At 42.1% G+C, this 26609-nt stretch overlaps 1 protein-coding gene and 1 non-coding gene across 2 annotated transcripts in view; both read right to left on the bottom strand.

Annotated features, from left to right (window-relative positions):
• POLA1 (DNA polymerase alpha 1, catalytic subunit) overlaps nt 1–26609 on the bottom strand; it is a 340212-nt gene that overhangs the window by 281555 nt on the left and 32048 nt on the right. The window contains exons 14-24 of the mRNA XM_066356660.1: nt 25586–25724; nt 24716–24870; nt 20854–20938; nt 16597–16658; nt 14977–15066; nt 12127–12243; nt 10230–10405; nt 7488–7617; nt 6875–6994; nt 5106–5205; nt 3107–3231 (exon numbers count right to left, since the gene is read on the bottom strand). Of these exons, the coding sequence (XP_066212757.1) occupies nt 3107–3231; nt 5106–5205; nt 6875–6994; nt 7488–7617; nt 10230–10405; nt 12127–12243; nt 14977–15066; nt 16597–16658; nt 20854–20938; nt 24716–24870; nt 25586–25724 (1299 nt within the window). The remainder of the gene's footprint in view (nt 1–3106; nt 3232–5105; nt 5206–6874; nt 6995–7487; nt 7618–10229; nt 10406–12126; nt 12244–14976; nt 15067–16596; nt 16659–20853; nt 20939–24715; nt 24871–25585; nt 25725–26609) is intronic.
• On the bottom strand, nt 4363–4492 carry LOC136386652 (small Cajal body-specific RNA 24). Its single transcript, XR_010748009.1, has one exon. It is a non-coding gene; the product is annotated as a small Cajal body-specific RNA 24 (non-coding RNA).

Here is a 26609-nt window from a genome sequence, read left to right as displayed (position 1 = left end):
ACTGGTATGAATACTTAGGGAGACAGACTGACAGGTTCTTATCAAACTAAACATATACTTGCCATACAAACCAGCAAGTTCACTCCCTAGGTACAGACCCCCCCCAAAATGAAAGCCCACGTCCACAGAAAGCACAGAAAGGTCTGTACAAGAATATTCACTGCATATTATATTATTAAAATAGCCAAAAACTGCCTGACCTGTGGTGGCACAGTGGGTAGTGTCGACCTAGAATGCTGAGGTCACCAGTTCGAAACCCTGGGCTTGCCTGGTCAAGGTACCAACAAGAAGCAACTACTATGAGTTGATGCTTCCCAATCCCCCCACCTTCTCTCCCTCTATCTTCTCTCTAAAAACAAATAATAAAAGCCCCAAACTGAAAACCACCCAAATGCTTATCTCAAGAGAAAAAAAGTGTAGAATATTCCTCAGCGACAGAAAGGAAAGAACTAATAATGCAACACATGGATCTCAAAAACATTATGTTGAACAACAACAACAAAAAAAAAAAAACCTCAGACACAAACAAGCACACTCCACCTATGTGAAGTTCTAGAACAGGCAAAATTAAGCTAGGTGACAGAAGTCAGATCAATGGCCGACATACAGGAGAGGGGACCGACTAGGAAAAGACGTGTGACATGCCAGAATTCATGGGTGGAGCTAAAGCAGTGCTTGTAGGAAAATTTATAATTGTAAATATTTATATTACAAGAGAAGATCTGACATCAACTAAACTTCCTCCTTAAGAAATGAGAAAAGAAAAAAAAAGAACCTAGAAAAGGAAGGGCAAACTAAACCGAAGAAAGCAGAGAAAAAATAAAGAGTACAGCAAAAAGAAATGAAATAGAAAACAAAAAAGCAACAGAAAAATCAAGGAAACCATAGGTGCTTCTTTGAAAGACCAATAAAATTGACTAACTTTTCACTATACTGACAAAGGAAAAAACTCTCAAATTACTAAAATCAGGAATAAAAGAAGAAACATCACTACTGACTCTAAAGAAATAACAATGATCATAAGGAAATATTATAAACAATGTTATGCAAATTATATAACCTACATGAAATGGACAAATTCCTAGACAGACACAAACACCCAAAACTGACTCAAGGAAAAATAGGAAATCTGGAAAGACCTGTAACGAGATTGAATTAGTAATCAAAAAGAGAAAAGTGTTAAGAGCAGATAATTTTCACCGGTGAAGTCTATCAAATATTTAAATAACACGAGTCCCTCACAAACAACCCAAAACACAGAAAAGGAGGGAACACTCCCCAACTCATTCTATCAGGCCAGTATTATCCTAACACCAAAACCAAAGGCATTATAGCCCTTATGAATCCAGACCAAAAAAAATTCAACAAAATACTAACAAACCCAGCAATATATAAAAAAGGCTATACACCAAGACCCAGTGGGCCTCATCCCAGAAATGTGGGTTGGTAAGATACCCTTTTGTGATAAAAAAAAAAACAAAACACTCAATAAACTAGAATAAAGTAGGAACCTCAACCGGATAAAACTTTGACATTGGTGGAAAACCCATAGGCAACATCGTACTTAATAGTGAAAGACTAGATGCTGTCCAAAGACCAGGAACAAGACATGGCTGGCTGCTCTTGCACTTCTACTTAACATTGTACTGGAGGTTCTCGTTAGGGCAGTTAGGCAAGGAAAAGAAATATAAGGCATCCAGATAGAAAAGAAAGAATTAAAACACCTTTATTCGCAGAGGATATGATCCTGTATACAGAAAATCCTAAGGAGTCTATAAAACTATTTGAATAAATGAGTTCAGCAAGGCTGCAGGATATAAGATTAAAATACAAAAAGCAGTTGTTTTTCTGTACATTAGCCTGAATAATTCAAAAATGAAATTAAAGACAATTTCACTTAGAGTAGCATCAAAAAGGACTAAATATTTAAGAATAAATTACATTTTAGTAAGTGTAAAATTTGTTCACTGAAAACTAGAAAACATCATTGAAAGAAATTACCTATGAAAAGACCCAATTTTCATGGATTGGAAGACTCAACCTTGTTAAGATGACAACGCTCCCAAACTGATCTACAGATCCAATACAATTCCTATCAAAATCCCAGCAATCATTTTTGCATAAATTAAGAAGATAATTCTAAAATAAAATGTGATATACTGCCATACAAAGAAATATTCAACAATAAAAAGGAATAAAGTACTAATACACGCTACAACACGGATGAATCTTAAAAACATTATGCAAAGTGAAATAAGCCAGGCACAAAAGATCACATATGATACCATTTACATGAAATGTTCAAAATACTAATCTATAGCAGCAGAAAGAATAGTGGTTGCCTAGATCTGGGAGGGGTGGAGGGATTGAGGGAAGTTTCAAGTAAAAGGCAGGTGTCTTCAGGGAGTAATGAAAATGTCCTAATATTTACGGTGGTGAAGGTTACAAACTCTGTGAATACACTAACAGCCATTAAATTGTACACTTCAAGTGTCTGAATTGTATGGTAATGTGAATTACATCTCAATAAAGCTGTTAAATAAAAAAGGCACAAAACTAGTCTGAGTCTCCTTCCTTTTCTGACCACTAAGAAAGGACATAATGTACCTTTTAAAAGGGAAAACTAAATGCCAACCCTTTGGGTTCTCTTCCTTTTTTAAAATTTATTTATAGCCTGACTTGTGTTGGCACAGTGGATGGGGCATCAACCTGGAATGCTGAGGTCGCCGGTTCGAAACCCCAGGCTTGCCTGGTCAAGGCACATATGAGAAGTAACTACTACAAGTTCATGCTTCACACTCTTCCCCCCTTCCCTCTCTCCCTCCTCTCTAAAATCAGTAAATAAAATATTTTTCTAAATGTTAAAAACAACTTATTTATTTTAGAGAGGAAGGGAGAGAGAGAAAGAGACAGACAGATGGACACCAAAGTGCTGCTCCACTTACTTATGCATTTATTGACTGACTCCCGTATGTGCCCTGACCAGGGATCCTACCCACAACCTTAGCGTATTGGGATGATGCTCTGAGCTACCCAGCAAAGACTGGTCTCTTCTTTAACTACTACTTTTAATCTTAAAGTCAAGAGCCCCCAGTTGAACACAAACCTCTGTAAATTTCTGAGTCTCTGAAGCAACTCTCTGTACTGTTGTAAAACAAATGTTGAATTCCTGAATGATCGAAGGATATAAACTGTTGAAGTCCAGAAGCAATATGAACTTATCATAAAAACCTGCAATAAAAAAGCCACGTTATAGAAAGTCTTTTTATTTATTTATTTTTAACATTTTAACTGTTTTATTTATTTATTTTAGAGAGAAAGGGGGGGGGGAGAGAGAGAGAGAGAGAGAGAGAGAGAGAGAGAGAAGGGGAAGGAGCAGGGAGCATCAACTCCCATATGTGCCTTGACCAGGCAAGCCCAGGGTTTTGAACCGGCGACCTCAGTGTTCCAGGTCGACGCTTTATCCACTGCGCCACCACAGGTCAGGCACCAGAAAGTCTTTTTAAAAAGCAGATTTGTCAAAATATCACTTTAGAAGCACTGTGCTATGAAGGATATTAGGAACAATGCACTATCCAGAGCTGTAAGGTAAACAAAAGGAAAAGAGTCAACTACCACTCTATAAAAACCACTTGGACTAGAGCGAACACTCAGGTCACAAAAGAGATCGCCTCTCACCCTAAAACCAGAGACTGTTAACAAGTCCTTTCCCCAGAAGCCGCCAAAGCACACTATCGTTAGGATAGGCAAACACTTTCCCGTATCAGTTACTATAGACAGGTATCATTTTTATATCAACAAAGGCTGTTAGGCCCTGGCCGGTTGGCTCAGCGGTAGAGTGTCGGCCTGGCGTGCGGGAGACCCGGGTTCCATTCCCGGCCAGGACACATAGGAGAAGCGCCCATTTGCTTCTCCACCCCCCTCCTTCCTCTCTGTCTCTCTCTTCCCCTCCCGCAGCCAAGGCTCCATTGGAGCAAAGATGGCCCGGGAGCTGGGGATGGCTCCTTGGCCTCTGCCCCAGGCACTAGAGTGGCTCTGGTCGCGGCAGAGCGACACCCCTGAGGGGCAGAGCATCGCCCCCTGGTGGGCAGATCGTCGCCCCTGGTGGGCGTGCCGGGTGGATCCCAGTCGGGCGCATGCGGGAGTCTGTCTGTCTCTCCCCGTTTCCAGCTTCAGAAAAATACAAAAAAAAAAAAAAAGGCTGTTAAATTCTTCAAGCAAGCATTCCACCCTCAAAATATTTAGTGATGTATACCAATGAGTGGTTATATATATTTTTTACAATCACACATTCAAAGAATAAAATGAGCAGCCCACTTACTTGTACACGAACGATGCTAAAATCAGACAAGAAAAAAGAATGCATGTCAGCAGTGGAACGATCCACCCTTTTTACTTGCAAAGGGTGAACAGAAAGCTACTATATTTCTCTAGGACATTTACAAAGAGTTTTCTTCACCTTAGGAAGAAACCGAACAAAAGTAAACGTCCACTCATAAGACAACCATAACAGCAGCAAACATTAAAACCTTATTGTGTCAGGCACTATACTAAAAAATCGCTTTTAGTCCTTATATCTGTGCTTGAGTACATGTTATACTTATCCTCACTGTACAGAAGAGAAACTGAGGCTTACAGAGGTAAAGCAGGAAACCCAAGATCACACAGCTAGAATTTGGGCCCAGACCTATCTAACGCCAGAGACAAGTGGATTACTGATCTGTTTCATTACAACTAATTTAAACTGTCTCCTACTCAGAGTCCAAGTTACTGGATAGAATTCATATTAATTCCGGTGCAATAATGTGAATTTACACCATTCATCTGTACACTTAAAACTAATCAAGATGCTAAAAAAAGATTATTTGTACTCTGTGTACCACAAAACATCTTTGCCATTGATGACAACAGGTAAGTTATTCTCCTGTTAAAGTTCAATTTGGTGGTTACTTCTAAACTTTCTTTAATTTTGCTGTCCAATAGTTATGAGACCTACTTGCTAAGCTACGAAGTATAATTCAGGTTTTCTAGTTTCTCAAGCCTAGCTCCCTCTGCGTTAAGAAATTCCTTTACTCCAAGGCAAGCCAGTTTGCCGCCAGCCTTACCAACTTTAGGGTCCAACACCAAGCCTCCCGCGTAAGCTGCCTTCTTCCGTCCTTTCTTGTATTTATGGGCGTCTCCATCAATGTCTTCATCTTCATCTCCCTAAAGTCAAACGGAAAGTCACTTCACCAGCCAGTGACTAATTCACTAATTAAATTAATAAGTTTTACGATCCCCCCCTTTTCCAAATGCAATCCAGTTTTAACAAACATTTTTTACTTTTAGTTAGTGGTCCTTCCTACTTGTGGGGAAAGACAGTAATTGCAACATGTTCATGAATCCAAATGAATGTCAAAGATGCTAGTCTCTGAAACAAATGATCTCTGAGCTAGTAACTATGCAAATTTTACTTTAAAATAGGTCTGCTTCACAGAACTTCTCTTTTAAACTAACAGATACCAGAAATACAGCACTTTAATAGCATGTAAAAATTCAGATTGTAGAGGAGTCTCCTTAAATTCATTACTCTAACATTCATGATGTAAAAATACAAGATTATTTCATATGGATATTACTATTATCTCATCATTAATATGGACACCTTAAAATAAGTATGTCCTATCCTGAAAATGTATTCTGAAGTAGTTTGTTAATGGCCTACATTCAGTGTCTCAGCAGAAGTCAAATTTCTCTAAGTTAATATTCCCATACCAATTTTGATAATGTACACAAAACAAGCAAATATAATAACCCAAATCATTTTAACATTAAGTCCCCATTTGAAACAAATGGAAGTTTTTCAGTGCCAATAAAACAGAAACTACATATTTGTTCCAATGTGACAGAGACCACTCCGGATACCCAATAGTGGTGACCTTTCACACTACCAGACAGAAAAATCTAAAAACGCAACACAAAAATAAAAGCTCACTGGTTCAAGAAAATAAAAGTTTAACTGGCATGTTACCATGGATAGGGCCAAGGTAGAAAAACACTTTCCATGTATGGCCGCCCATCGGAGAGGCCTAATGCCTCCCTCTAAGAATTTATTTCCTTTGAGTGATGGGCACACAATGCAACCAACAATTCAAATGTTATAGAGATGTTCACCTGAAACCTATGTTCTCTTTTTGATCAATGTCACCCCATTAAATTTAATGTCAAAATAAAACAAATTAAGTAAATTAAAAAAAATTTTCTGATTTTGTTATTTTATTTTGTAATTATGTGAGAGCAGGGGAAGCAGAGAGACAGACTCCCACATGCACCCAAACCAACCAGAATCCACCTGGCAAGCCCCCTATGGGGCGATGCTCTGCCTATCTGGGACCGCTGCTCCTTTGCTTGGCAACTGAACTATTTTTAGTGCCTGAGTCAGAGGCCAGGGAGCCATCCTCAACACCCAGGGCCAACTCATTTGAGCCAATTGAGCCATGGCTGCAGGAGAGGGAAAGGAGGGGGGGGGGCGGAGAGAGAGAGAGAGAGAGAGAGAGAGAAGAAGGAGAAGGGGGGGAAGGGTGGAAAAGCAGATGGTTGCCTCTCCTGTGTGCCCTGACCGGGAATCAAACCAGGGACATCCATACACTGGGCGGATACTCTACCACTGAGCCAACCAGCCAAGGCCTCCAATTTTGTCATTTTAATCTGTTCAGAGAAAAGTGGAGAAGGAAATGACCAAACAAACACAACAGAAGAAATCTGACTCAGTTTCTACATATATAGAGGATGATTTTGGAAGATGTTATCACAGCAAAAAAAAAAAAAAAGCTATATAGGTAATAAAATGGGGGATGAGAAAAAGCAAAACACTATTATACAATTTCAGACCCACCAGTTTTTGCTGAGGCTTCCTGAAAATCTGCTTGTCAGGCACAATATAGTTGTTTTCATAAAATGCATGAAGCAACAAGAACTCATTACGCTCTGCTCGTCCACCCATCAGCGTCCTAGACTATTAAACAGAATTTCTTTTTTCAATTTGAGCTCAAAATCATAACAAACAGCAGCAACTTCAATTTGGTAAATTTAATCATAGCACTTCCTTCAAAATCATTCCTCATAACAAGGGCTGTTTTTCTTTAAAAGGTACTAAATTATTTCTAGCATTTTCTTTAAGCATTATAGTTAAAAGAACACAAAGACAGCTTAAGATACTGACTTTGGCTATTTCCTTACTCCCGAAATGGACCACAAATGAGACAAATCCAGATGCTGGAGATGATCCTTATGTTCACCCGAATTTTAACATGCTGCACCTGGCTTTCCTCCCCTCCTCCCAACCACTTCATTTCATAAAAGAAGCCCAGTTTCCAGAATGCAAGTTACTCATTTCATAATGAGTATTTTATTTGATATTTTATATGCATTTAGACTCATTATCCTGTAACAACTACCCGAAGCAAACACTGACTCCGACAGGAAATGCCCCCCCAAGTTAAATGTACCATGATGTTCCCGGCGATGTTAGTAATCTGCAAGGCTAATGGAAGAACATTCAGCTCACACATGATCTGCAAAATGAACCTGGCATCTTTCCAGGTGTGTTCCAACAGGTTCAGCAAATGAGATGGTTCACTGTACAGAAAAGCAAGAATGAAACAGAATCAAGTAATTAAAAGAGACAATGACTATAATCAGAACTTCATAAAATGTTACAAAAAAATATGGTGTAAGTAACTCAAGCAACGACACCTCAGCTTTGGAAATAATTAAAGTAAGGTCGGGATAAAACCACTGGTCCCAATGCCCTTCTCCAAAACACAAAAAATACCCCACAAAGAGAAAGTGAAGTTACATGTTAACTAAACCTGAAAACTACCTGAATCCTTTCATTGATGCCAGCTGGTAAGTATGTCTCGCATACCCACCATGTGTAGACAGCCTGTCCTCTGGGGGCCTGTGTCCTCATGGGGGACACAGAGTATAAGAAACAAATGAAATGTATGGTATGTTATATAATGCTCAGTTAAGGAGAAAAAATTAAGCAGCAAAGGGAACATTAAGCGTCAGGAGCAGAGTCTGAATTTTCAGTCAGGGAACCAGGGAAGAGTTCACTGAGCATAACCGGATATCTGAGGGGAGAGCTCAGGCAGACAGAACAGCACACTCAAAGGTCCTGCCCGAGCTGAGTACAAATCTGGCAGTTCTAGGACCAGGAAGGAGACCTATGGCTGGGCCAGAGAAAATGATGGAGAGAACAGAGGATAAAGACAGAGTTAATGGCAGAGACACACACTGCATAGGACCTTGTAAGTCAAAATAAGGACTTTGGTTTTTCCTGTGAATGAAACAAAGTCACTGGAAGATGTTGAGCAGAGTGCCATGTCTGGCTTGACTTCAGCAGGGCCATCTGGTCCTGAGGCCGAGAACAGAAAGCAAGGGTTCAAGGGCAAAAGCAAGAGGACCAGTGAGAAGGCTAATATAAGTCCGGGTCATCCAGGAGAAAGAGACTGGTGGCTGGGACCAGGGTGGGTCCAACGGAAGGGAAAAGAACTGGTCAGATCCAGACATGTTTTGAAACCAGAGCTGTCAGGATTTCCTGATGGCTTGAACATGACAAGTCTGAGAGAGGAATCACAGATACTCAGAGGTCTGGGGCTGAGGGTGACTTAGGAGGTTTCCAGCAGTACCAGAAAGAGTTACCATTACTAAAGGAAAGACTACAAGAAGAACTCAGGGAGAAGATCAGGAGCTGGTCGAGTTGCAGGGTCATATTAGACACCAGGTAGAACAGGCAGGTGCAGCCATGAGTCTGGACTTTGGGGGAGAGGTCTATGCTGAAGCTCTGCAGGTGGGAGCATCAGCACCCACATGGTGTTGAGATTTCTGGCACTTGGTGAGATCAGCTAGAAAACAACACAGTCAGAAAGAGAAGCAGGCCTCGGCTGCGTGGCTCAGTGGACCAAGTGTTGACTTTGCATCGACCTGTCATACCGAGGTTGTGGGTTCAATCCTCCGTCAGGGCCACACGAGAAGCAATCAATGAGTACACAACTAAATGGAACAATGAGTTGATGCTTCTCTCTCTCTCTCTCTCTCTCTCTCTCTCTCTCTCCTCTCTCCCATCAAGGGAAAAATTAAAAGAAAAAAAAGTGCCCTGGCCAGTGGCACACTGGATAGTGTCGTCCTGGAGCTCTGGGGCCCGAGGGCACCAGCTCGACCCTGAGGTCACTGGTTCAAGCACCAGTTAGGGCTCAACCCCAGGGCACTCAGTGGTTTGAGCCCCGGTCAGGGCACATATGAGAAGCAATCAATGGGTGTGCAACTAAGTGGACCTATGAGTCAATGCTTCTCTCTCTCTCTCTCTCTCTCTCTCTCTCTCTCTTCCTCTCTCCCTTTCTCTATTTTGAAAGAAAAAAAAAGGAGAGAGATGAGCAGTCCAAAAACTCGGGAGGGGTGAGCAGAAAACAAGAATTAGCCAGCGATGTAGAAGAAAACTTAGTTAAGAAACAATCAGGCCGGCCTGGTGACGGCTCAGCTGGTGAGGGTGTCGTCCCGGCACGCAAAGGTTGCCGTTCAAGCCCAGGGCACACAGAAACAGGTGGATGTTTCTGATTCTGTCTCTGCCTCTCTCCCCCTTCCTCTCCCTAAGATCAAATTAATTTTAAAAAAAAGAACACTAAGTTTCAGTTACACAAAATGAGTAAGTTCTGGAAATATAATGTACAGCATTATGACTATGGTTAACAATATTGTATCATACACTTAAAATTTGCTAAGAGGGTAAATCTTAGATGGTCTCAACACACAAAAAATGTAACTGTGAGGTGATGGGCAAGTTAATCAGCTTGACTGTGCTGATTATTTCGCACTATATATGTATAACAAACATTAAGTTGTACATCTTAAATATATACATTTTATGTCCATGTTAGCTCAATAAAGCTGGAAGAATTGAACAATATCTCTAAATAACTTAATGATTTCTCACTTTTTATATCTCTAAAATATTTACACCAATTCCCAAATTAATGACTTATGTGTGGAAACATAAACATCACATCAATTTCCAAACTGCTCTTAGGAAATATGAAGATGGTGTTATGTGAGGGACAGAGAGATACACCGATGAAATTAGAATAACTGACGGACAGCTCTCCCCCATAACACCAATGCTCCTAAGGATGGCCCTGCTGTCTTTGCTTTGGCTAATTTTAAGACAAACCCTGAAGCATCCAGGATCATACCTGTACATATTTCGTATATTTTCCATTGGGATTACAACCCTTTCGGTTTTCAGAATCTGTTGAACAAGTTCCGACAAATGGTAGCTTTTACAACGAATTAATTCCTTTGCCGAAATTTCCACATCACAGATCATTCGGCCACAGGTAGCATTTCTTTCACCAAATCCACTCCTGCCCTACAGGGGAGGACAAAAAGCAAGTCCCATGGAAAAGCAGACACTGAGAACGTTTCGTTCTAAGTTGCTTTGGAGCTGGCCCCAAAGTTACAGTGATGAAGCTCTCCCTCTTCCCTTCACTCAGTCATCAAACATCGTTGAATGACACTTTCCTAGGCACTCAGAGCAGTGAGCAAAACAGAAAAGATTCCTGATCTCATCTGAAATGTACAACAAAAAATAATATCATAAACAAGAAAGTCTAGTTTTAGGGGTAACAAGTCTATGGAAAAGGGAAAAAGTAGAGAAGGGTGAGGGGAAAAGGAATTTAGGGGAACTGTGTCTTAAATGAGGTAGTCAAGGCAACCTCACAAAGAAGATGCTATATAAAGAAAACCTTGAAGAGGGTAAGGGATTAGTTTAAGCAAGCGTTCTCATGAAGTGTTAATAAGCACTCTACCGGCCCTGGCCAGTTGGCTCAGCGGTAGAGCGTCAGCACAGCGTGTGGAAGTCCCAGGTTCAATTCCTGGCCAGGGCACACAGGAGAAGCGCCCATCTGCTTCTCCATCCCTCCCCCGCTTCTTTCTCTCTGTCTATCTCTTCTTCTCCTGCAGCCAAGGCTACACTGGAGCAAAGTTGGCCCGGGCACTGAGAATGGCTCCATGGCCTCCGCCTCAGGTGCTAGAACGGCTCTGATTACAGAGGAGCAACGCCCCAGATGGGCAGAGCATCGCCCCCTGGTGGGCATGCCGGTGGATCCCGGTCAGGCGCATGCGGAAGTCTGTCTCTCTGCCTCCCCCCCCACCCCGACCCCTGCTTCTCAGTTTGGAAAAATAAAAAAAAAAGTAATAATAAGCACTCTACCACCTCAAAGATATCAATAAGGAAAGAAGCAAGAACAGCAGCCCCAATTCCAATCTACAGCTGCAGAATTCTCTGGAAAGCATCACAAAAGGTACAGATCCCTAAGTTGTCTGATGAGACAACATGTCTATTTTTTTAATAGACCTTAAGTAAAATAAGATTTCAAGCACTGAGCAGTTATCAGATTTAGGAAAATAAAGGTGCTTCAAACAAAACCACCAAAATCTCCCTAAGGAAGCAAGCAGGTAGGATGGAAGTGCACGGGCTTTAAGAGTCAGATGGTCCTGGGTTCAAACATCTCGGCTGTTCCCCTTACTAGCTCCGACTCTGAACGAGCTCCGTTACCCCAGTGAGAGGGAGCTAACATGGAAGGCACCGAGCCCACTGCCTTCTTAGACAATGTCAGCTCCCTCCCGCTCTCCCTTCCCGCCGCCTTCCTGAATGGTCCTGGGTTCAAACATCTCGGCTGTTCCCCTTACTAGCTCCGACTCTGAACGAGCTCCGTTACCCCAGTGAGAGGGAGCTAACATGGAAGGCACCAAGCCCACTGCCTTCTTAGACAATGTCAGCTCCCTCCCGCTCTCCCTTCCCGCCGCCTTCCTGAATGATCACACTCCACGACGTCAGAGCCGTGCACCTCTGCTCGATGGGCTAGTGCTTGGTGAGGCTGAAACAGAGGTAACATCTATGCGCTGCCACTAGAGTCCAATAGCTCATTTTATAAATGACCAGTGGCTTTTACCGATAAAATGCTAGATTCAAAGGAAAAGGTGTTTAGTGCCAAAGTTAAAATGTCCTATCACAAGACAACCAATTCCTAGTCAAAGCATATATATAAGTAAAAAGAAAAAAAGCAATATTTTGAAAATTATCATTACCCCAAGCTTTGGCATGTTGGATCGCTTCAGTCGACCTATCTTGGACCAGTAAGGAACTTTGCACACATTAATTCTCTGCAGTAACACTTCCAGCTCAAACCCGTAAATATTATGACCCTAGTCAGAAAAAGAAAGCAGCCAATAACATATCAAACACCAATTAGAAGATTTCTCTTTATATGCATAGAATTCCGTTGCCCTTTCTTTTTCTGGTCTCTAATTGAAGGCATCATGAGCTCACCTCCGATTGGAATCCTTTCTTCTTCGGGAATTTCTTCATCAGCAGCATTCATTAGCCCTGACATTCACAAAGCTGCTAAGCAGATTGCAGGAATAAACTTTACCTCGTCCTAATTGATGCAAGGTTCACATAATGTCTTTTAATTTGCAGCTCATCCCTCAGTGTTGGAGACAAATGCAAATTATAATGTCCACACATTTTACGTAACCAGTATAAGCTGAATTCAAACAATTCCATTTACTTCCTTAAAAACTGAGACCCTATCTGCTGTGTGACATCTGCATAGGCTTCCAGAAAACTCAGGAACTGCATCTAATTTCTTCCCACAGAACTGAGTTCAATTCAAACACTACTAATTTAGACTCTTAATCAATGTGCAACACAGTAACTAAATAATAACACTCGATAGTTCAAATAAGAAAGTTGTAAAGAAAAAAAAGCAAAAAGGACACACAAATGACACAAAGTAGAAAATATCTCAAAAATATAACCACATTTTCCATGTCTAGAGAATTTCCATCATGTGATTACTCTGGTTCACTGCCTAGGCTTATTTAAAAAAACAGATAAAGTTTAAAATAAGTCAGATCAATAAATAGGTTTACTTGTTTTTAATTAAAAATATAGACCACTATAAATATCTATATTTATAGCAGTTTTGTCTACTAAGACATCCAAAGGACATGAGGATGTCTCATAGGGACTCAAATCCGTGTCAGGACCGTCGCTTCCACTGGTTTGGGTTCCACTCACAGACCGGGCTCTAACACCCTAGGCCAGCCCAGCGACCCCAGGTGCCAGGACACCTCCTTGGGACCCGAGACAGACTGCTGTGGAGACTGAGCGAGGGTCAGAGCTAACCACAGCTGGGCACTGTGAACAAAATCTCCCTGGCACTTTCGAGATGGACCCTGAAATCCCAGAAGAGAAGTGGGTGCGGAGACACTGGGAACAACCTAAGGCTCTCCGTCCCCTGGCTACACCTTTGTCAGGAAAGGTGGCCAAGAGCACAAAATGAATGCAGAGAAATGTATGGCAACCATGCTGGCCAGGCTTCAAAGTAACCAAATTATCAACAGCACATTTAAAATACAGGCTTTTATATCCTACCTTCCTCCCAAACTCAGGGGGAAAAAAGACAAAAGGAAGGACTCCTAGCAGGGAGCCTACAAACTGAGGAAGGCCAGAGGAAACAGAACAAAATGTTGTATTATCACTCTTAGGAATCAGGGCAAATGTGACGGCACAGACGGACGGGGGGGGGGGGGTGCGCTCATTGAAATAAGGCAGTCAGAGCAAAACAAATAGCGTACGATTTTACTTATGTGTGGAATCTAAAGAACAAAATAAACAAACAATAGTGAAACAGACTCCAAAACACAGAACAAACTGGTATAGGAGGGCGGCTGGGGGCTGGTGAACCAGGTGAAGGGGCTAGGAAGCACACACCGGCAGTCACAGAGCAGTCACAGGGAAGTCAGTCCAGCACTGGGAATGCAGTCAATAATACTGCAGTAACTCTGTATGGGGCCAGGCGGGCACTGGAAATACCAGGGGGAACCTCTGTCAAGTATATGACTGTCTGACCACTAGGCTGTGCACCTGGAAGCAATACAAAATAAAAATTAAAAGTAAAAAAAAAAAACACTTAAAAAAAGGAATCAGGGCCCTGGCCGGTTGGCTCAGCGGTAGAGTGTCGGCCTGGCGTGTGTGGGACCCGGGTTCGATTCCCGGCCAGGGCACATAGGAGAGGCACCCATTTGCTTCTCCACTCCCACCCCCTCCTTCCTCTCTGTCTCTCTCTTTCCCTCCCGCAGCCAAGGCTCCATTGGAGCGAGGATGGCCCGGGCGCTGGGGATGGCTCCTTGGCCTCTGCCCCATGCACTAGAGTGGCTCTGGTTGCAAAAGAGCGACACCCCGGAGGGGCAGAGCATCGCCCCCTGGTGGGCAGAGCGTCGCCCCTGGTGGGCGTGCCGGGTGGATCCCGGTCGGGCGCATGCAGTAGTCTGTCTGACTGTCTCTCCCCGTTTCCAGCTTCAGAAAAGTACAAAAAAAAAAAAAAAAAAAAAAGGAATCAGGGCAAAGACAACTCAATGAATTATTATCTCTTGCTATCTCGTGGGAACTTACTTAGTCGTCAAGAGAAAAAAAAGATTCCTAGCCCTGAGCTCTCAAAGAAATATATCAAAGAGATCTACTGAGCTCATTAATTTAAAATACTTACATTATAAGGACTGGCACCAAGCCAAGTGAATCAGCTCTTGTGATCACTATATAGATGGGTCACTTAAGCCAAACTTCTGGTGATAACCAACAGCTGGCCCAAGTGTATTAACATACAGGCTGGTGGGCTCTAAGTGTGAATGACTGCAGTGCTATAAACTCTGACAGTAATTCATGAGTTGCTTTTCTATTGCAGGAAAAGCAGTATCCTAGGGGTTGGGATTTCTCCCCTTCCTATTAGCAAGTACAGCAACTCCCAACAGTCCACAGGAGGGGTCTTTCACTCTGAAGAGATTCTTTTCTGCTCAAAAAGCACCAATCAAGTCACACTGGAAAGAACTAAGGAATGAAGAGCTTCCCCACGACATGATCAAACATCTACTTACCACAATGATATCAGGATCAATTTTGTGAACTTTTGCAAGGAAAAAACCTAGCAGTGTTCTTTCCGTAGCAGCAATCTCAACCTTCACCTTCTGTTAGATAGAAACAAACCAGTCATTTACTCTTGACTCTCAAGTACTGTGCTATACTGTACTATACCTTGGCTCCTTGTTCAAGCAAGCTCAGATTGCTTAGGGTTAAAAGAAACCATCCAGCTCAAAACAAAATGTGGCAATGAAATCAGTGATTTTAGGTTTTGCCTTAATTGCATAAAGTCCCTGAGGAGCTCATACTAATAATAAGAGTATGAAGGAAGAAAAATTTTAAGTGATGAGCACTATCAAGTGCAGAAATGTCCCTCCACAGGGACATGCTTGTGTATCTGGACACATTTTATAGCACATGAGTCAGAGTACCTATCAAAAACATTACCTATTTTTTTATATAATCCCTGGTAGACTTCACTGTTTATGTATTTACCACATAAGAAAGTTCTAGGGACTGTACAAACTAGTATCAAATAGCGATGTAAGAACCTATAAATAAGAGACCAGACTAAAAGCAAACACACATTTAAGAATTACAGTGTCTTAAATATAAATAAAACCTATCTTCACACAAAAGGCTTCCACTTGGATTACTAACTATAAATCAAGTATTCAAAAAATTCCATTTATTCACTCTCCTGAAATGGAATTTGATGGCTACATGTTTTCTACAGCTAGAGTGGATAAAAAATGTCAGTTTGACTGTAATGGAATGAATTTTCCTAGGTCCTTCTGTCTGGGTAGGTAATTCTGGGTACTTCACAAATAACAGCCTGGTCTAACAGTGCCACCGGGCTACTGGGTTTCTCAAGCCAATTCAAAATAAGTGTAACCTGACAAGGTTGCTTTTAATTTTGTCAAGTAAGAACATTAAAAAAACAAAACAAACCTACAAATTTACCAGCACCGTCACATCATAAAAGAAACACTCCCTCAAAAAGAAATCCTTTACACTGAATAAGTATATTTGCTGTTGGAAAAAACTCACTGTTATTCAATTCCCTAACCCACGCCCACCCATTTTATTAAGGGCCCATGGCGTATGCTGGGAGTTTAGAGATCACTGATTAGTAGGACAAGCCCACATCAACCTTTCCAATACGTGTCCCCTTTAAAATCTGCATCGTTCCCAGCTTCACCTGACCTCCTTTAAGCTGGATGGGGGAAGGAGATGTGTGGCGCTCTACCCTACAGTGCCCAAAACAGTAATCACATGATCATGCATGTTGGAAGAGCTTCCTATTAAGCTATCTAAAGGAGAGTTTGGGCCTATCCATCTACTCATACACTGTAGAATCCCGCTATTGTCAGGTAGTGAAACATTCAAACATTGTTAAAGAATGTCTCTGGTTTTATCTTTCTAATACACTACATTTTAATGGGTTAGTATCACAGTCCAATCTAACAAGAATAGATCTAATCAATTAACACAATCACTTCATATGTAGCAATAAAAAATCCCCTAATTTTTGTGAGCAGTATAGCCTGTTTCTACTAATCCATACCATCTTCCTTTTCTCAATATAAATAAATAGATGCTTCATATTTAAAAGAAATAAATAATGAGTTCTTTACCTTTTTCTTTATGTTTTCACTAAAAGCATATGGGAAAATACAGTCCTTGGGTTTAGACACAACTGTAAGAAGGAAAAAAAAAAGATTCCAACACACATCTTAGCCAATTTCAAGTACACATACATGGCATGTTTCCATATGGAAACTGTCTTAAATACAAATTCCCTCCAGGCTCTGGCCCTGGCCAGTTGGCTCAGTGGTAGAGCGTCGGCCTGGTGTCCAAGAGTCCCAGGTTCGATTCCCGGCCAGGGTACACAGGAGAAGTGCCCATCTGCTTCTCCACCCCTCCCGCTCTCCTTTCTCTCTGTCTCTCTCTTCCCCTCCCACAGCTGAGGCTCCATTGGAGCAAAGTTGACCCGGGCGCTGAGGATGGCTCTATGGCCTCTGCCTCAGGCGCTGGAATGGCTCTGGTTGCAACAGAGCGACGCCCCAGATGGGCAGAGCATCGCCCCCTGGTGGGCATGCCGGGTGGATGCCGGTCGGGCGCATGTGGGAGTCTGTCTGACTGCTTCCCTGTTTCCAATTTCAGAAAAATACAAAAAAAAATAAAAGAAGAAAAATTCCCTCCAGTCTCTAAAGGGTAAAGAGAGTCAAGTATTTCCATTAGTCATGTTGTTGGACCTCAAAAGAACAGCCAAAACAATCAATCCTAAAATTTATATGGAACCACAAAAGACCCCCCAATTGCCAAAGCAATCTTGAGAAAGGAGAACAAAACAGGAGGCAACACCCTCCCTGGTTTCAACTATATTGCAAAGCTATAGTTACTGAAACAGTATGGTACGGGCAAAAACAAACATACACATAGATCAATGGAACAGAATAGACAGTCCCGAAATAAACAAACATGTATGTATGTATGTACATGGCTCCGTTGTCATAAATTAACTGACTATGCAATTAAGAAGAAATGGCGTTGCAAACACTGGACAGCTACATGCATAAAAATAAAACTGGACCTCTGTCATACACCATACAAAACTCAAAATGGATTAAAGACGTGAATGTACGAACTGAAAGTAAAAAACCCCTAGAAGAAAATACAGGTGGTAAGCTCCCTGACGTCAGTCTTGTTGATGGCATTTTGGATTTGACATCAAAAGCAAAGGCATCAGAAGCAAAAATAAACAAGTAGGATTATATCAAACTAAATTCTGCAAAGGAAACAATCAACAAAACGAATAGGCAATCTACAGAATGGGAGGAAATATTTGTGAATCATGTATCTGATAAGGGGTTAATATCCAAAAATATATAAAGAACTAATACAACCCCACATCAAATAAAACCAAATAATCTGATTAAAAATTGGGCAAAGGATCGATAGGTTTTTTTTTCAAAGAAGACATACAGATGGCCAACAGGTATATGAAAAGGTGCTCGACATCACTAATCAGCAGAGAAATGCAGATGAGAACCACAATGAGATATCACTTCACACCTGTCAGGACGGCTATTATCAGAAAGATAAGAAGTAACAAGCATTGGCAAGGACCTGGGAAAAAGGTAACCATCCTGTGCTGTTGGTGGGGATGTAAATTGGTGCGGCCACAATGGAAAACAGTATGGAAGTTCCTCAAAAAATTAAAAATGGAACTGCCTTATATTTCAGCAACTCTACTTCTGGGTATTTATCTGAAGAAAACAGAAACTCAAAAGGACACATGTACTCCTATGCTCACGGCAGCATTATTCGCAACAGCCAAGACAGGGAAGCAACCTAAGTGCCCACTGATGGATGAATGGATCAAGAAAAGGATGAATGAAATCTTAGTCATAAAGAGACAGAAATCTTGACATCTGTGACAATATGGATGGACCTTGAGGGCATTACATGAAGTGAAATAAGTCAGACAGAGAAGGAGAAATATCATATGATTTCACTTATACGTGGAATCTAAAAACAACGGAGTTCACAGATACAGGGGAAAGATTGGCGGCTGCCAGAGGCAGGCGTGGGGGAGACGGCGAAATGACAAAAGGGGCTGAAAACATACAAACTTCCAGTTATAAAATAAGTAAGTCATGGGGATTTAATGTGCAGCATGGCGACTACAGTTAATATTACTATATACTGCGTATTAGAAAGTTGCTGAGAGATTAGATCTTAAAAGTTCTCATCAAGCCCTGGCCGGTTGGCTCAGCGGTAGAGCGTCGGCCTGGCGTGCGGGGGACCCGGGTTCGATTCCCGGCCAGGGCACATAGGAGAAGTGCCCATTTGCTTCTCTGCCCCCCGTCCCCCTCCTTCCTCTCTGTCTCTCTCTTCCCCTCCCACAGCCAAGGCTCCATTGGAGCAAAGATGGCCCGGGCGCTGGGGATGGCTCCTTGGCCTCTGCCCCAGGTGCTAGAATGGCTCTGGTCGCGGCAGAGCGACGCCCGAGGGGCAGAGCATCGCCCCTGGTGGGCGTGCCGGGTGGATCCCGGTCGGGCGCATGCGGGAGTCTGTCTGACTGTCTCTCCCTGTTTCCAGTTTCAGAAAAATACAAAAAAAAAAAAAAAAAGTTCTCATCACAAGAAAAAGGTGTAACTATATGGTGACAGACGTTAACTAGACTTACTGTGGCAATCATTTCACAACACATATCAAGTATTAAATCGTTATGCTGTATACCTGAAACTAATATGGCTGTCTCAATTTTTAAAAGGTTAAATCTAAAAAAGAAAACAAAAAGCCAAACACAGAACCGTAAGTCCCTACAATTGTTAAAAGTGCTTGGATAAAGCATGTGCTATCCATCTAAGTCAAACTGGAGGATGGTCAGCAGTCTTCCACGAAGGAAATGCCCTACCACCAGAGCTTCAACCAGCATGCAATGGAGAAACTCGGTCCAACTTCACAAAGCTGGAAAAGCCAAGCTGCCCAAAGCTTCGCTCACCACACCCTAAGTTCCTCACCATCCACAACAGCTATTCACACAGTGACACACAAAGGAGGTAAATACACGTCTGCTGAAATGAGCTAACGACTGCTCTTTTCCACATCTTCCAGGTTACTCTCATCATTTTTGTGCTATGCATTCTACCCCTCTTAAAGGGTAATCACGTTACAATATATGTAAATCAAACCATCATGCTGTATACCTTAGTCTTACACACTCAGGTATGTCAATTATTTCTCAAACTAGCAAACAAGGGTAAACTTTACAATGATAATACTACCTACTCCCTTCTGTGCTTGTTTCCCTAGTCCCACTTTCCTAACACCCAAGAGACCACACAGGAGATGCTACCCTCGTTCGTGAGTTTCTTGGCAGGAAAAAATCTAGGAAGCATAATGGAGAAATTGCATTAGCCTGGTTCTTTGGGGGCTTTCTTGTTTGTTTGTTTGTTTTTTAAGCAAAAAAGTGGTTACTAAACTGGCAAAGCTGTTATGATGGCATATGCCAGAATGCTCCTTGGAGACCGACTCTAGGAATGCACATCTGTGGGACTGTTTCACCCACTGCATTTTTTATACAGCACAACACTACACCAATTTGCTGTTACTCTATCTCCTCCCAAATAGGTTAAACAGTCACTTATTCTGTGGCCTCTTCCCTCATTACAGAAAACTTCCGCCAGGCTCCTATGGCGGGCTTTTAGAATGGCATCATGAAAATAAAATAGTTCAAGTAGCCTGACCAGGTGGTGGCACAGTAGATAGAGTGTCGAACTGGGACACTGAGGACCCGGGTTCGAAAATGCACGTGCTAGAGCACAGGTTCATCTGGCTTGAGCGCAGGGTCACTGGCTTGAGTGTGGGATCATAGACATAACCCCATGGTCGCTGGCTTGAGCCCAAGGTCGTTGGCTTGAGCAAGGGGTTCACTCTCTCTGCTGTAGCTCCCCCCCCATCAAGGCACATATGAGAAAGCAATCAATGAACAACTAAGGTGACACAACGAAGAATTGATGCTTCTCATCTCTCTGCCTTCCTGTCTGTCCCTAGCTGTTCCTCTCTCTGTCTCTGTCACAAAAAAGAGAAAATAGTTAAAGCATAAGTTTGACCCAGGAAAAAACTACCCCATCCCAATAGAGCAAGCGCCAGCACAGAACAAAAGATACCAAACTGTCTCGTGACTTCTCTTAGAACAAAATAAACCAGCTAAGAGGCAACCAATCCAGTCAAACTCACTACTCTTGAAAACATTTAAAAAAACAAGCTACTAAAAAAAAAACACCAAAAAAAATCAACAAGCTACTGATCCAGCAGCTGGAGAAAAAAAATTAGAAAAACGGTAATAAAAACGTTAGTAAATCAGCTAAACAAATACATACCACAGAAGTGCGTTTGGAAGGGCGGCTGCGGCGGCGCCTTATCGACCGCGAAGCTGTGATGGACCAGGGCCGCCACCGCCACAACCTGCAAGCACAGAAGGACAGCGTCGCTTACCGAACACCTACTGTGTGTTCTGCATTCTCAGCAAAAACCCCAAGATTATTAAAAGATACAGATCTTAATTCATACAAACATTTTAACTTTTCTATTAGGAAAGCATTGAAACAAATCAAAAATAAAATCACCTCTCCCATACCCATCATCTAGCTTCAATTATCGACTCATCTGTGGCCCTGGCCACGTCCTTGCCTCCCCCCAGATTATCCCGAAGCAAAGCCCAGACCTACCCTTTTCTCCAGAATTATTTCAGCCTGCATCTCTAAAACCGTTCCGCAACCTTGACACTCGACATCTTAGGCGGAACAACTGTTTGTTGGAGAGGGGTGTGCTGTGCATGGTGGGGTGTTTAAAGCAGCGTCCCCAACTGCCGAGAGCACTGCCTCCGCCAACTCCCATCCCCGAGTTGTGACAACCATAAATGTCCCCAGACACTGCCAAACGTTTGTTGCCTTAAGGATAAAATCTCACCCCAATGACTATCACTTTAAAAAAAATAAGACATTTTAAAAATGTAATACAATCATCTCAGCTAATAGAGTTAACAGTAACATATTTAAAATCATTAAATATCCAGGCAGGATTCCCTTTTTCAGGTTTGCCCAACTATCTCAAATTTCATTTACCAAATGAGGTCCAAAGTTTGCAAGTGGCTGATATATAAAGCTGTAGGTACAAACACCCTACCTATTATTTCCCTACAATTTATTTGTTGGAAAAACTGGGTTGTTTGTCCTGCAGAGTACCCCCACCGTTTGGATTCGGCTGCTTGTATCACAATAATGTCATTTATCTTGTTCCTCTGTTTCTGTACTGTCTGTATATTCACATTTGAATCTGAACGGTCAATCAAAATCAGGTGCAAAGTTTTGGCAAGAATACTATAGAGGTGTTACTGATCGCTTCTACCAGAAGGCACAGGCGTATCATGTAAGGTTATCTCTGCTTTAGTGACATTAGCAGCCACTGGGGATCACGGCCTAGACCCTCTATTTCGTTAGGGATTGCAAAGTGGTAACAGTCAGCTCTTCCTTCATCATTTATTGACTGGAAACCCATAAAGAGAAACACCCTCATCAATTATTTGGTTAGCTAAGGTACAGAATGTGTTCCAAAAAATCAAGATAAATGCTTGATTCAATCCCTTTATTTACCCATTTCTACAATGAGGAGTTGACACCCGAGCTTCCTTCGCAGGTGACCAATGCTGTTGTGTTAGTGTTTATGGTATCATTATGAACTCATGTGTTTCAGTCTGTTAACGTTCTTCTTATCCATGCTCAAACTGTCCCGTCCTGGGCCCGCAGGAAACTCTCCAAGGTGACTCCTGAGTCCTTCTGACAAATCTTGGTAGATTTTGATATCGCCCTCGCCTTCTAGTAAAACAAGATGCTGCAGGCTTCTCTCGGACATTTCCTGCCCTGAAGGAGCCGTCCCCCCGGAGCCCAGCTCACATTATCAGGCAGTGGGACTGGAGCCTCACTCTGGAGGCCAGGGATGGAGACTTGTGTTTTCTTTTAGCTAATTAAACCGTTCCCAGACACTTAACTACTAACTGTGGCCATCCACTGTACTAACTATTACTAAAACATCAAATAACATACTAAAATAAATCAGAGTAAAAATACTGCGAAAATTCTGTTAAAAAGGATCCCTAGCAATGTCAAAAAGGACTTAAAAGCAAACATAAAAAAGGTCTCAATGACCAAAGAGAGACAAATTTCAGCATCAAAAATAACAATAATAACAAATGCAAAAGACTGAACATACTCAATATATATAACATAACACCCATGAGTTCATGACACTCCTCCACAAAAGCAAAAGCAAAAATAGCAACAAACAAATAAATAAATGGCCAGTCAGCACTGCATGGACTGTAGGTCCCCAACCTCCTACAAAATCAGCAAAGAAACAGAAAAAGTACATATGTATCTTGTATTTCCGGTATAAACTACCGCAGCACAACCAAATAGTACTGGTTAATGAGGAAGTGTAATTTTATAAAAATTTAACTTAGCCTGGCCTGTGGTGACGCAATGGATAAAAATCTACCTGGAATGCTGGTCGCCAGTTCAAAGCCCCGGGCTTCCCGTGCCTTCCCCCACTCCCGCCTTTCTCTTTCTCTCCTCTGTCTAAAATCAGTAAATAAAATCTTTTTATAATTTATTGATTTTAGAGAAAAAGGAAAGGGCAGGGGGGGGGGGGCATCAAGCTGTTCCTGTGTGTGTCCTGACCAGGGACGGAACCGGTAACCTCTGCACTTTGGGATGATGCTCTAACCAACAGAGCTATCTAGCCAGGGCAATAAATAAAAATCTTTTGTAAAAATTTAACTTATAAATATTCTAATATTTAACAATGTCTAATAAACATGGAAAAGATGACAAAATTAGAAAACCACCATTTTACAACTCCCAATGAGATCATTCAGACAGAAACCACTGACAAATGAAGCCATTGGATCAGTGCTTCTCAATGGGGAGCTTCGCCCCCACCCCCAGGGGACATTTGGAGAGAGCTGGAGGCACTTTAGGTTGCTATACTAGCAGGGCGGACTGCTACTAGCATCTAGTAGGTGAAGGCCTGAGATCCTGCCGAACACCCCACAGCACAGAGGACGGCTCTGCAATAGAGAATTGCATAGCTCAAAAAATCAGTAGTACCAAGGTTAAAAAACCTTCGTTAAATAAAAACGTGAACCAACTAATCAATCAGCCCCACAAACAGTGCGTATGCCTGCTGATCTGATACAAAATGCACCACATTCAAAGTATTTTTGGACAAAAAAACCCATGAAACCTGAACCCAATCAGTCCTTTATCGCTAACTAGCAGGGCTGCACGCTTTTTCGGTAAAGAGCCAGATGGTAAATATTTTAAGCCTTGCAGACCATATGGTCTCTGTCATGGCTACAAACTCTGCCTCCATAGTGCAAAAGCAGCGGCAGATCAGATATAAATGAATAAAAATGTTGTGGTCCATGAAATTCTGTTTACAAAAACAAGTAGGGTGATCTGGCCCGCAGGCCATAGTTTGCCAACCCCTGGTATAGAGGAGTAAGTCCAATGCCACAATGAAGCAAACAAATACGGAAAATCGGGCGCTCTCTGAGACAACCAACAGTTATCCTTCAATAAATCAGAGCCGCTGAAAAACCTCTAAGGGGTGGAGGAGCTGCTCCCGTTTTAAGAGAGTCAAAAGACATAAAAATGAAGCACATTCTGTGAATTTTGTTAGGAATCCTGATTCAAATAAACCAACTGTTAAAATTTTTGAAGAAAAGGAGTCATGTGAATATAGAACGGATATTTTAGATATCAAGGAATCACTGTTAATGTTGTTAGGTGTGATAATGGTATTACATAAGAAGGCATGCATGCTTTCAGAAATGCAAGCTCAAGTATGCAATGACAAATGTCTGAGATTAGCCTTAAACTACTACAGAAGGGGGAAAAAGGCGGGAGGAATAAACGACTGTGATAAAATTTTGCTAATTGCCGACTATAATTATGTGGGAGTTCATTAAATTGTTCTATGTCCATCTAAAGTTCTCCAAAATAAAATAAAACATTAGTCAGCAATTTAAGTCTTTTAAAAGAATTTGGTAGTGAATTAGTATTCTTTTCCCTTCAGAAAGAACAACTATCCCTTAAAAAAAAACTCTCTCTTGCAGAAACACTGTAAGTTCAGGCAATTATTTGCATCTAAGACATAGATACAAAATCTGCCCTGTTTCCTTACCTCATTTTCGTGTGTCTTCGCATTCTGTATTGTCTTCATGCTGAAAGACATCACCACGAGTGGGGGAGGGCCAACATCCTTGATGACATTCACCAGGTCTGGTTTCTGAGCCATGGCTTCAACCTTACACCAGCTGATGGGCTGATTTAAGAGCTCTAAATAAGAACAAATACAACAGACCAATAGCCATTTATTGAAAAAAAAATACTATAATTATGACATCTGTGATTAGCTGAGGTCTTCAATCTCATCTTCCAGTAAGAATGTCTTATAACATTTAACTGACAATAAGCCACATTACTGGACTGTATGCAAATCCTTGCGGGTGTGTACACATAGGTAGGTTCATTTGCCTGGTCTACAGCTCCCATCTGATTTTCTGAAGAATCCAGGACCCAAAAGAAGTTTTTTAAAAAAATAAAACACTGCCTTGGAGAAATTACAAAATATTTTTAAGAGATTCGTAAAGACAAAACAGATGAAAATATCAAAAAACATCAGGCAAGAGACTAATCAAGCACTATCCACACGGGGCAGTGACACTCCCCTCCTTTGGAGGTTAGCAGTCAGCCAGGAAGAAGAGCAGGGCGCAGCAGCCAGGTCGGAAGTCCGCCCTGACGGCAGCACAATGAGGGATGCGACCAAATGCCGCCTGGGCTGAGGCCTCCCTCTGACTACACTGCCAGGCACGCCAGTGATCAAGGGATTCCAAACATATTCCCTGTACTCACTCAAGGAAAAGCTTAGGGGAAAACACATAAAACATGAAGTGGAAACACTGAAATAAACAGACCAATTCCCGAGCTTCCCTTTTACAAAACACATCGATCAGCAATTTACTTAACATTCTGAAAGTAAAAATTTCCTTACGTGGATTTTTCACTTCGAGCCAACATGGTCCTTTGATCTTCCTGTTCATCAAGAACAGTTCCAAGCTGGATGTGTTCGACCCAAATACATGAGAAAACGATTCTCCTTTCAAATTCTGAGGAAGCTGTGGCATTTCAGACTGAAAAAGGCGAAGAAGAAAAAAAATCTTTTTTGTTTAAAACTATTACTTCACATTTTCCAAAGTCTATATTTGAAATAAACAAAAGCCTCTCTATCAAGTACCAGAAGACACTTCTTTTATATATATAAAATGTAATTTGCCACAAATGAAATCCAAAACAATTCACAGTAGGAAACAAAAACAATTCACAATGACAAAATAATGCATCTTGATGATACCCATTAGAAGAAAAATAGGCCAAGAAGCTCCCCAAAAGAGGATTTCTGCCCAGAGCCCTACATGCCTTACTGATAAAGAGCCAAATAAGTACCACTGCACTGGGAGAATAAAGGCAAGAGAATGGACTCATTCAAAATGCTTCCAGGGTACATCGCCACTGGCAGAAACATTTCTTAAAAGTTTCTCTTTTCCAACACTGTGGGATCAAAACACTGGAACAAAGGTAAAAAGAGGTTACGGTCCAGTTAATTGACATCCCACAGCCGTGACCATGCCTGTCACAGAAGCAAGAACAGCACTATGTGCCCTGGGCGGTTGGCTCAGTGGTAGAGCGTCGGCCTGGCATGTAGAAGTCCCGGGTTCGATTCCCGGCCAGAGCACACAGGAGAAGCGCCCATCTGCTTCTCCACCCCTCCCTTCTCCTTCCTCTCTGTCTCTCTCTTCCCCTCCTGCAGCCGAGGCTCCACTGGAGCAAAGATGGCCCGGGCACTGGGGATGGCTCTTCGGCCTCTGCCCCAGGCGCTAGAGTGGCTCTGATCGCAACAGAGCGATGCCCCGGAGGGGCAGAGCATCGCCCCCTGGTGGGCATGCCAGGTGGATCCCGGTCGGGCGCATGCGGGAAGCTGTCTGACTGTCTCTCCCCATTTCCGGCTTCAGAAAAAT

This window comes from Saccopteryx leptura, chromosome X (genome assembly GCF_036850995.1).
Source record: "Saccopteryx leptura isolate mSacLep1 chromosome X, mSacLep1_pri_phased_curated, whole genome shotgun sequence".
NCBI lineage: Eukaryota > Metazoa > Chordata > Mammalia > Chiroptera > Emballonuridae > Saccopteryx > Saccopteryx leptura.
This window is presented reverse-complemented; position numbering and strand designations above follow the sequence as displayed.